This window comes from Polyodon spathula, chromosome 4 (assembly GCF_017654505.1).
Source record: "Polyodon spathula isolate WHYD16114869_AA chromosome 4, ASM1765450v1, whole genome shotgun sequence".
Classification (NCBI taxonomy): Eukaryota; Metazoa; Chordata; class Actinopteri; order Acipenseriformes; family Polyodontidae; genus Polyodon; species Polyodon spathula.
The window spans coordinates 61,682,884-61,695,016 of NC_054537.1; the positions used below are offsets into that span (position 1 = coordinate 61,682,884).

At 41.2% G+C, this 12,133-nt stretch overlaps 1 protein-coding gene across 10 annotated transcripts in view; it reads left to right on the forward strand.

Moving 5' to 3' along the window:
- LOC121314708 (leucine-rich repeat flightless-interacting protein 2-like) overlaps positions 1 to 10,959 on the forward strand; it is a 69,468-nt gene extending 58,509 nt beyond the window's left edge. For 2 of the 10 annotated variants that reach the window (XM_041248262.1, XM_041248261.1), the window contains one exon: positions 168 to 436. In XM_041248262.1, the coding sequence (XP_041104196.1) occupies positions 168 to 326 (159 nt within the window). In that variant the 3' untranslated portion in view covers positions 327 to 436. Of the gene's footprint in view, positions 1 to 167; positions 445 to 2,977; positions 3,037 to 3,329; positions 3,451 to 4,642; positions 4,723 to 5,040; positions 5,146 to 9,849 lie in introns of those variants that run through there. The other 8 variants (XM_041248265.1, XM_041248263.1, XM_041248259.1 and 5 more) reach the window with 8 other exon arrangements.
- The last annotated feature ends 1,174 nt before the right edge of the window (positions 10,960 to 12,133 follow it).

Genomic DNA, 12,133 nt, shown 5'->3' on the forward strand with positions numbered 1-12,133 from the left:
TTTTGTTTTTTGGGGGTTTTTTTTGCAATTAAATATTACTATTAGTTGCAAAAGTCTCTTGTTGATATCTACGTAAAAAAATAAAATCACAAAGTTGTGATTGTCTGGTTTTTAATTGCATGCATAAACAAAATCTTTGACTCAATAACGTGCTGTCTTTTCCTCAGAAACATGGGCTGGTGATTATCCCAGAAGGCATGCCAAATGGTGATCTAAACCATCAACCTGTGGTTGGTTCAATAACTGTGGTGACGCAAGAAGCTGCTCAGGTTCTTGAATCTGCAGGAGAAGGACCATTAGGTATACAGTCTACTTACCTACACTAGTGTTTTTGTATTGCCCAAGTAAAAAAATAAAAACAGATGTTAAGGTTATGACAGCATCTTTTGATCACACGTCCCTCCCTACAATAACCATGTGATCCCCTTATTGGTCGGGACCCCCAGTTTGAGAAACAGTAATTTAGACAAAATTTGATGTATACTTGAATGTACGAGTGTGTGTGCGTGCGGGTGTGTGTATGATTCCAGTGTACGCTTTTTTTTTCTCGCTGCGTTCATGGAACCCCCTTCTAGTGGTAGTGGAGCCGGCAGCCACAAGCTGCACTGTCCAGGGCTATGAGGAAATGTGTTATTCAGGGAACTACGTGATCAATCTTGAAAGATCAACAGCTGCCACTTCTTGGATTATAACACCTTTTGATTGCCCTGGGTACAGTGCTTCAAGAAATACTGCAGCATCCAATTACTTGAGTTGACCTAAATTGTATCCAGCTTCTGTGAGATGTGCTGTAATAGAGGGCACAGAAGCAATCGTTTCCCCCAGCCACCAATGGAGACATTAGCAGATGTTCCAGGAGGAATGGTCTTGTGCACCTAGAAAGCATGCCTATGTGAATGAGCCTGTTATCACAAGAGGGGTGGTTACATGATTTACCTGTACTGATTGTATACCTTGCACACATACACATAATCCCTTTTGAAAATGTATGAAGTAGTAAAGTTTGTGTTTTGCTGTGGAAACTTCTAATTACTAACACATTTTTCTTTTCATAAAAAATATATATATATATATATAATATATATATATATATATATATATATATATATAATATATAGATATATATATATAATATGTATTGTACATGTGTGTGTGTATATATACATACAGTACCAGTCAAAAGTTTGAGTACACCTGCTTGAAACCAGGTTTTTCATGATTATCTATGCTTTTAACTGTATAAACTTGTCTATAAACACTTAATATTTCATTATATGATACGTGTACTTATATAAGCTGATAATCATAAGTGAATTGCATTCAAAAATTTAATTTTTAAATGAAACTGTAAATCTTGTCAATTTCGATGAAATGGTCACCCAAAGCAAGGGGATTTCAGTCTGAAGCCCAAGTCAGTTAAAACTCTGAAATGTGTATAACACAGTGTTAGAACACTAGCCTAAGTATAAAAGTGTCTGTTAGGTGTTCACCAATTATTGTTAACAGGTGAGGGTCCATGATTACTATAAATATAGGTAGCATAGGCACAAGTTTGTCATTCCTGAATGTAAGGGAGCAGAAAATGGCAAAATACGCTCAGTTAAGCAAAGAAAAAAGACAGTTTGTAATTACTTTAAGAAATGAAAGTCAATCTTTAAGACAAATCGCAAGAACTTTGCAGGTGTCTGTAACTGCTGTGGCCAAGACCATCAAACGATTTGAAGAAACTGGCACTCATGAGGACTGAACAAGGTCAGGCAGGCCAAGGGTGACCTCAGAATCAGAGAACAAGTTCATTCGAGTCACAAGTCTGCGAAACCAGCGATTAACTGCCCCTGAAATACAAGCTCAGCTAAATGCTACTAGAAGTACAGATGTTTCAACATCAACTGTTCAGAGGAGATTGCGTGAAGCTGGCCTAACTGGAAGAATTGCTGCAAATAAACCATTGTTAAGAGTGCAGAATAAGAGGAAGAGACTTGCCTAGGCCAAAAAACACAGAAACTGGACTTTTGAAGAGTGGAAGTCAGTCTTATGGACCGATGAGTCAAAATTTGAAATATTTGAGTCCAACCACCGAGTATTTGTAAGACACAGAGAGGGTGAGCGCATGAGTTCTGCATGTGTGGTTCCCACTGTCAAGCATGGAGGAGGCAGTGTCATGGTCTGGGGTTGCTTTACTGGTGACTTGGTGATATTTATCAAGCCCATGGCAAGCTCAACCAGCATGGCTATCATAGCATACTTCAGAGGCATGCCATTCCATCAGGATTATGGCTAGTTGGGCAGCCCTTCATTCTTCATCAAGATAATGACCCGAAACACACCTCAAAGTTGTGCAAGAACTATCTGGCGAAGAAGGAAAATGAAGGGCAACTCAGTCTAATGACCTGGCCTGCCCAGTCTCCAGACCTCAATCCCATAGAACTTGTATGGACAGAAGAGTCAAAGGAAAGCTACCCACAAGTGCCCTACATCTCAGGGAATTGCTGCAGAAGAGCTGGGAAGACATGTCGGGTGATTTCCTGCTGAAACTTGTTAACTGAATGCCTCATGTTTGTGAGGCTTTTATTAAGGCAAAGGGTGGCTATTTTGAGGAATCCAGGATTTAGACGGTTTTCAATTTTCTTGAACATTGCTTTGATACTCCTTATGTTTTGTTTTGTACATTGTAACATGTGTTTTCATTTTCAAGTATTTACAGAAACGTATACGATGTAAAACATTGTCAGTTATGAAAAAAAACTAGTTTCCAGCAAGTGTACTCAAACTTTTGACTGGTACTGTGTGTGTGTGTGTCTGTGTCTATGTCTATGTCTGTGTCTGTGTCTATGTCTATGTATATATGTCTATATATATATATATATATATATATATATATATATATATATATATATATATATATATATATATATATATATATATAATTGTATAATTTATATAAATAATTGTTTATTTTATTTTTTTAAATCTTTAGACGTCAGGCTGCAGTCCGATGCTTTTGAACGTCGTGAAAAGGAAGAACTCATAGCCCAGGTATCTATGATTGTGAAGATTTGCAATTACATTTTTTTGCCTAAAAGTTGATAATTTAATATATAAAATATATATCTTTTTTTGTTACTGGCACTAGAGTTTTTGTTTATATATTTTTTTAAAGAACACAAGACCTGTTTTACAAAACAGTTATGTGTTTTCTACCACTATTGCATGGAGCTTCTTTAATTCTTTTGCTGTGAACTATTTAACCTAACATTTTATAATTACATAAGGAAAGTAATGGAAATCGTTAAACTACTGAGTTTTTCTTTATTTGTTTTTATCACCAGATCAGGAAGCTGAAAATGCAGCTAGAAGAGGAACGGCAGAAGAGCGCCAAGATTGAGAGCGTGTTAACAGGCGGAGAGCGCCTTGAGAACGGCACAGACTTGCAGTTCATCGAAATGCAGAGTACGTACATAAGCAATTCTTACTGTGTTCTTCACAGTATAAATCTGATGGCCATTACTGAATAGCCTGTAGTTCATTTTAATTTACTTTGTTTTTACTTGAGCTTACATAATATTCTTGAGCAGTTAAATACCTTCTGCTGGGACTTGAACAGGAGTCTCCAACCCTGGTCCTGGAGAGCCCCTATCCAGCAGGCTTTATAGTTGTCTTTACAACATCAGTAGCTAAAGCTCTGAAACACCTGTTAATCTTGACTAATTAAGCCAATAATTGGTTCAGTTAAGTAACTGAGAGATTGTTTGAAACGAAAACCAGCAGTAGACCAAGTTTGGAGACCCCTGGACTAGAACATGTTGCAGATTTGCTTGTCCAGTTGTGTTTTGCTTCACCAGTTAGTCATAGAGTAACAACAAAATCTGGGGATATAAGGATATGCCTGCCCGTTTTTCTTCATGTATGTACATGTAGAACACCATCTACATTTTCATGAGACGGGTAGCTCTAATTTTGTGTTTGCTGCTGTTTATTAAACAGTTACTAAGTAACTGTTTAATTGAGACATAGTTGCATCTATATTAATCTATATATTTCTGTGAACACACATACATAGCTGTAATATCTCAAGTAAAATTGATAGTCATTTAGAAGTTGCGAAAGATCATAACACTGTTTTAGATAAGAAAAAAAAAACTATAATGTTATGAAAAGGAAATCCATCCTCCTGATCTATGCGGCACACAGATCTAAGTTTTTAAAATCCATTTTCATTGTCAGGTTTCATAAGCTGCTTAAACAAATCACAGTTCAGATACTGAAGTGGAATGAATATGTTGCAGTAAGCCTGTAAGCTTTTAATACCATTGTATTTGCAAGACACAGATGTAACACTTGGGCTGGATTAATATTTTAAATAAGTAGAAAATTGTAAACTGCAATTACTTGTAAGTTATTTATTTGTGGGGTAATAAGACATTTAGTTCAGCTCTGAGTATTACGGAGGCCTTTCACTTTTGTCTCAACAGTGGATGCAAACTGATAATTCCGCTCCAAACGAGCCAATGACTGCATTATATTCATTAATTCTATATTTATTTACTTATTAATGTAAAGGTTTACAGCTACAACATGTTGTTTTCCTTGTTTGTTAAACCACACAGGACTGTGTAACAGTTGTTTAATCTTCTCCTCCCAGGAGATGCCAACAGACAGATAAGTGAATACAAGTTTAAGTTGTCCAAGGCAGAACAAGAAATGTGTACAATGGAACAAAACGTAAGTTGATTTCAAGGATGTGTGCTGTTATTTTAGTTAGGCTGCTGTGGTGCAAAGAGACTTGCTTGATGTTGCCGTCTGGTGGCACAGCCAATTGTGAGGTTGGCGGTATCATCCAAAATTGAATTATCCCTGTAAGGATTTACTGTACTTAATCATGAATTGATGATTAACAAAACTGTGATAGATTAAATGTATTATAGTTGGTTGGAATGTTGTTTCATAACATACTGTTTATACCCAGTAGATCCAGGTTCAAAATTGATTAATAATTCTCTTATTTTCTATAGCAATACTACATACTTTTACTTTTTGCAGATAAACAGACTTGAAGGGCAGGTGTCTCGGTACAAAGCATCCAGTGAGAATTCAGAAAAAATTGAGGATGAACTAAAAGCAGAAAAGAGGAGACTTCAAAGAGAGGTAAATACAACTCAACAAGGAATCTTGTTTAACTGTCATACTCATTTTGTTGTCATTTTTTTAAGCCTTTATGTACACAAGTGGCAGATACACTGACACCTCTCGTTGGATTTACAAAGCATTACACAGTAGGAGCCTGATTTGTAAAACGGTAGTTCTGATTCACATTAAGCAATTTTTTTTGTTCTTGATTTATTAGTGCAGGTTTTGCATGCTTTCTTTCCACAAGCATAACATTTATTTTGATTGTTTTTTGAAGGGATCTATTGATATAGTTGATCTGTCTATATTGCTCATTGCAATGATGAAACATGGAATGAGCATTCCATAGCAGAAGTATGCATATCTACTGTGGGACGCAATGTCCTGACTTCTTCTACATGATTCCTGGTTCCCTTTCAAGTATGAAATTTAACCATTACTGAACAGGTATTTACCTCCTAAAGATCCCAAACGTGAGTCAGATAGAGTAAGATAGGCTCAGCCGAGCCTGTAACACACCCCAGAGGGTATAAAAGGACTGCGGGCACAGATCTCTGCACCATTTTTCCTTTCAAGTACTGACCTGACAGAAGAGCCTGTTCAGATACGTACTTTTTCTGCTATAGATTTTCGCATGTATTGTGATTTTACACAAATTATATGTGATATTAAAAATAATCTCTATATAAGTTTTACTAAGTACGTGTATTTGTGCACTACAGCCTGTTGTACACCGCATGAAGCCAGCGGATTCAGTCGCTCCTTCCAAGGGATCAAGCAACGGAAGTCAGGTGACTTCATGCTCTCCCGCAGGCTGCAATAGCTCCAGTCTAGTTATTTTATTCTCGTTTTGGCTTCAGCCAAAATTACGAGACGGTTTGTATTGTTAAAGTATTTTGTTATTACTGTATTTTGATGAGAAATATTCCTTATATTCTGTTTTCAGAGACTAAGCGCTGCCACACAGGACCAAGAGGCTGCTTCGGTTGTAGTTGCTTGCAATCTCTACCACAGCATCTTGATGCTGTTTTGATGGTAGCTTTTGCATCACCATTATGAGGGCTGTTAGTTTATTCTAACAAGCAGGCTTCCCTCAATCTCGTGTGAGTACTGACTGAGTAGGCTAGTACTTGTACAGGTGGGCATCCCTGTACAGTGCTACCTGCGATAACTGTGAGCCGGTGGACCCGTACCGTACCATACAGGTACCAAGGTCACCGACCCCCCTCTGTTCCCGACACCGTACTGAACCAGGGCTTACCGCACCGGTACCGTACCAACCCGGTGCTAAAGTCACCGAACCGACCTATACCTACCCGTGTTAGTCACCGAACCGACCTGGTACTAGCCCAATAACATACCGTACTGGCCCGATGCTCTATTCACCGAACAGATATGGTACCGACCGGCTACTGAACAGTGCTTACATCCCCGGCCCGGTACCAAGCTGGTCTGGTTCGGCTCTTGAATATTCCCGTTGCTGTCTTTAAGCAGACTGAGGCAGCACCTGTACATTGTTACTGTACACCACATTGCTACTTGCATAATGCCTGGTTTTTATTCTTGTGACACATGCAGGGCATGTCTTCCTGTTGAGGACAAGCATGGCAGATGCTCTTCCTGCCTGGGGCCAGAGCATGCAAAGGAGGCACTGGTGAAACATCTCTCCTGGAGCTCTACAGAGCACTCTGCGTCCCTCGCTCCTGCACAGCACTCTTCCCCATCACCCTCTGGTAGAGAAATGGCTGCGTCCTCAACCCATGGCTCTGTGCCAAGGGAGAGCGGAAGACCTACCTGGGAAAGTAGCCCATACAGGAAGCCGTATTCATGGTCCTCATCCTCCTCTGCCTCTCCTTTTCCTCCAACTGAAGAAGAGATGTCTTTCCAAGCGATCAGCAAACTCAGAGCAGATGGAAAAGCTGTGGGAAACAGTTTCCCACCAAGGAACAGTGCTTTCAGAGTTACTGCATGAACGTTCGGTCCCAGAGGGCTACGAGCGCAGATTGCCAGCAGGGTGATGTGCTCTCCCTCGTCACCTCTTGGGGAGGTGGGCGAGCAGGAGCTGGCGTTCCTGTCAGAGTCAGACAGCATATACCCTGCGGTCGAGTCAGAAGACCTTTGCTTGAGGGTAGGGACATAGCGAGGTGAGCAGGTTGAGTAGATAATCGGGACCTGTGTGGTGAAGGGCATTGTAGGTGGGCAGGAGAGTTTTTAACATAATCCTGAAATTTACAGGTAGCCAGTACAGCTGGGCAAGACAGGGCGTGATGTGATCACGTTTTTTACATCTAGTAAGGATCCTAGCAGCAGTATTCTGAACTAGCTGCAGTCGGTTTATGGTGCGTGCTGGGAGACCACTTGATGCGAAGAAGCTGGGTCTGGCCCAATTTCTGCCAATGGAGGCTTCAATTGACGCGTTTTACAGGCACCTAATTTAGCACTTCTATCCAAGGCCACTATTTGCCCCATCAAACAGTGCCAGGTCTCGGAAGTGATACTCCAGCGTGCCTATTCAGCCAGTGCGTTTGCCGCATGGCTGGGCAACTTTAATAGTATTCTGGTAGCCTACCAGTTGTATTTGCCACTGTCCCTCAACACCACAACTGGATGAGCTGCGCCTGATTAACAAGAACCTGCTCCGTCTGTCAAAACTGAGCGGGCAGGCTGTAGGTAGAAACCTGGCTGCGCTGGTAGCCGCACATAGGCAGCTTTGTCTTTCCAAGACACAAGAGCCTGATGGGGACCAAACACCGCTGTTGGTTGCCCCTATTGCACCAGGGCATATCTTTGGTCCCGCGGTGGACGAAATGCTGCAGCATTGTTACCTTTCGCGGGAATCCACAAAGGAGCTGATGCGCTTGCTTCCCACATGACCACCCCCAGAGCGCAAACCACCAGCTGTGTCTGCTACCAAAGGTGGTGTTCAGAACCAGTCTGACGCTCCTTGCCGCGGAGGCTACAACAGGTTCAGGCCAGGCCACAAGCCATACAGCAGCCCTAGGAGTTTGCTGACACAGGCCCAGGGACTCTTTTCAGGGAGCCATCTGGAAATTTGGCAGGCATCTGAGTGCTTACTACCATTCAGACCAGCTACTAACTGCAGTTCAGGCACGGCCCCCCTCCCTTTAGGGGTGTGACTGTAACAAGTCACGGACCCACAGGACACTGCGGTGGTGTTTCAAGAGGTAGCAGCTCTGCTGCAAAAACTGACTGTTCTCATGATAGACACCCTTCAGTTGGAGAAAGGATTCTACTCCTAGGTACTTCCTAGTGCCCAGGTGGACGGTGGCCTCAGACAGATTCTAAACAGATATGTCAACCTGTTTGTTGACAATGGAGGTTCAATATGTCAATCAGGCCAGCCATGGACTTCAAGGTTACCTGTTTCTGCGTCGCCATTAAAACCAGCGCACAGGAAGTAAATGCGGTTCGCCTTTCCATCTGGTCTCTCTCTAGCTCCCAGTGCCTTTTCGAAGTGCATGGAAGCTATCCTGGCCCCATTTGAGACTCAAAGGCATCAAAGTACTTGGTTATCTGGATGACTAGCTCATTTGTGCCCTGTCCCCAGCACAGGCAGATGCCCACACAGAACTTGGCACCGGTCACCGGCTGGGCCTTACGGTGAATCATGTGAAGAGCCAGCTCTCGCCTTCTCAGACAGCCTCCTATCTAGGAGTGTGCGTGGACTCCAGGTCCATGCTGTCTACTCTGTCAGCTGCCTCTTTTTAGAGCTATTTCAGCTCCTTTCCAGTCTGACAGAGTGGCAGCTCCATACGCTCTGTCCAGTGCGGGCCCTAGCGTGTTATGTTGACAGGAGGGAAAGTTGGAGGCAGTACGAACTGTTCGTCTACTATGGAGCGAAGTCTGATGGTCAAGCACTGTCTAAGCAGATGCTGTCCAAATGGACAGCAGACAGAGTTAGGACTGCAGATGAGCAAGCCAACTTTCCCCCATCCAGAAAAGCTCACTCCCTATTTCACCAAGGCAACTTCATGGGCTTTATTCCAGGGTGCGTCTATTAAAGACATTTGCAATGCAGATGTGTGGGCTACTCCCCATACCTTCATTAGGTTCTACAGACTTAATGTCATAGATCCTCAAAACCCTGGTTTTGAAACTAGAGCATTAGGGCGGGTTCTCAGTCGACCCTTACAACACAGGCATATGGGTGAGTTTCTTCTTGAATTTTGTAGCCCTAGTTATATGTTACTGGGGTTCCGAATAGTAACATACAAGGCTGTCTCAGCTTAGCCTTGTAGCATTCCGGTGGTGCAGCAATCTTGCCCTTGCGACGGCTTGGGTATACTGACACATTCGGTAATGGTTATATTTTGTACGTGAACTTTAGGTTATTGTCATAACCCTGGTTCCCTGAAATGGAAATGTAACCGTTAACCTTCAATGTCACTGCGTCCATGAGTGCAGCAGGCTTGAAGGAAAAATGACACTGAGATCTGCGCGGCCCTTTATACCCTTGGGGCGGGCATGACGGCATCACAGGCTCTGCTGATCAGCTTTGTTATATCTTATTCAGGTTTCGGGTCTCTAGGAGGTAAATACCCATTCAGTAATGGTTACATTTCTATTTCAGGGAACCATATAATATGATAATAACATTTTAACGTATCCTTGCTCTATCTTTCTGAACATCTGTTTAAATCACATACATCATATGGTGTTTCAGCTATGCCTCTGACTGTTTTGTACTTATTCCTCACCTAGTTGAGAACGTCCTTGGACAAGATAGAAGAGATGGAGATGACCAATAGCCACTTAGTGAAGCGATTAGAGAAGATGAAAGCTAACCGGAACGCTATTCTGTCACAGCAGTAAGGGGTGGAGACAGCAACTGCTAAGACAGCAACGCACTGCAACTTAAATTAACAAGCCCTTTGTGTCATAAGCTTTAAACTTTTCACGTCAGCACAAACACTTTGGAACACCTTGGAACGTGTTCATGAATAATGATCTAGTTTTATAGCAAAATACTGGCAGACTTTTTTTTTCTTTTGTAATTTATATGAATGAAGGCATTGGCCATTCAATGTCTGTATGATCATTGTGAACTTTTATTAGCTGTCCTGGTTTAGCAGCTTGATTATTTGATTATGAGATGGGGTGTGTATTTTATATGATTTGCTAGGAAAATATAAGTAGTATTTTTTTTTTTTTTTTTTTTTTTCAGAGCTTTACACATCAAGTTGATTCACTAAACGTTTGTATTTTTTTCCCTTCTGCTTGGATGATGCTGGGTGCATGGACTTTTTTTTGGATGACTTGCATGAATTCAACAGGATACTATATTGCTTCTCAACTAATAATATAAATAAATGGCTGCTCATACCCTGCACCCTTTGTGCAAGTGCCTTTTACGTGGTGCAAAGGAGATTCCAGGTTCGGAAACACTGCATTTGATATAAAATAATTCTGGTACAAATGATGTAGTTTAATATCGTGTGCAGTTGGGGAGGAAAAATAGATCCAATAAACAATGTTAAGTTTTAAGGTTAAGAAAAGGTATTTGGGGGTTGTGGAGATATTTTTGTGGCGATATTTAGGACTGTATATAAACGTTGATGTTTTTTTGCATGGCTGATTGCACATCTTATAATTTAGGATTTCAGACAGGATATTAGTCCTGGCACCCTTAATTTTGGGTATGTGACAGCAAGAAAAAAAAGGAGATTTGAAAAAAAAAAAAATAATAATAATTATGTGCTGTAATTTCTTAAACTGTATTCTTTACTGCTTGATTGTTAAGCAGGTTCTCAGGAGCACCAGGAGTTTGTGACCGGGGCAGCTAAAACATTAAACAAGACACTTTATAAAGAAGAGGAAAGTTTTTCTTTTTATTGTGTTGACTTCTGAATAATTTTGTTTTTTAATATAATTTATTTTTTCAGCTGTACTTGACAATTATGTTTACTGATTTAGGAGATTATACATATGTATACACACACACACACACACACACAGTCACAGACAAAAGTATTGACACCCTACCCTTCTCATACCATAATTTAGTGGTTTATAACAGTACCCCTTGTGTCTGAAGGTTTCAGCTCAAGTACTGCTGTACAATTTTAGCTCCACTGAATGGTACAACAGTTGCAGTAAGAGGCAGAATAGTCTGATTTAACAACCCCCCCCCCCCCCCCCCATTTATTTAACATATAATTTATGTCGCAACAATTTGGGACTGACAAACTGCTGGTTTAGGACAGAATACCAAACAGCAATTCTTAACGTTTAAGTCTTTGGCAGTACAGAGTATAAAGACAGTTTTTTTTTTTTTTTTTTTTTTTTTTTTTTTTCCTCTTCACAAACACATGTATTCGCTTTTGTAAAGTGCACTGTAAATGTTTATTATGTTACCATTTACTTCCCATCTCAACATAATTCTGTGTCATTTAAAATGTCTACAGCATGGGGCTCCCAACCGTGGACAGGAGCTCTCAAGAGGCAGTGCACAATTGGCCGACACCTGTAGACTGTCTGGGCGTCTGCAGGCTTGCCTGTAAGCTGCCTAGAGCTGTGTTGTCCTCCGACACTGTAGCTCCGAGGTAGCTGCATGGCGGGCCTGCAGAGTTTTGGAGGACAGCGTGTTCGTCTTTGCCACTCCCAAGTTAGCACAGGGGTGGTAGCGTTGAGCTGAGCCTAAAATAATGCAATTGGCCATTTCAAATTGGGAGAAAAATGGGGTAAAAATCAATTGGCGACCACTAAATTTAAATAAATAAATCAAAAACATTAACCTCAAGAGAGAACTGAAAAGCTCACTGCCTATTTCACCAAGGAAACTTCATGGGCTTTATTCCAGGGTGCATCTATTAAGGACATTTGCTATGCAGCGGTGTGGGCTACTCCCCATACCTTCATTAGGTTCTACAGACTTAATGCCATAGATCCTCAAAACCCTGGTTTTGAAACTAGAGCGTTAAGGCGGGTTCTCAGTCGACCCTTACAACACAGGCATATGGGTGAGTTTCTTCTTGAATTTTTTAGC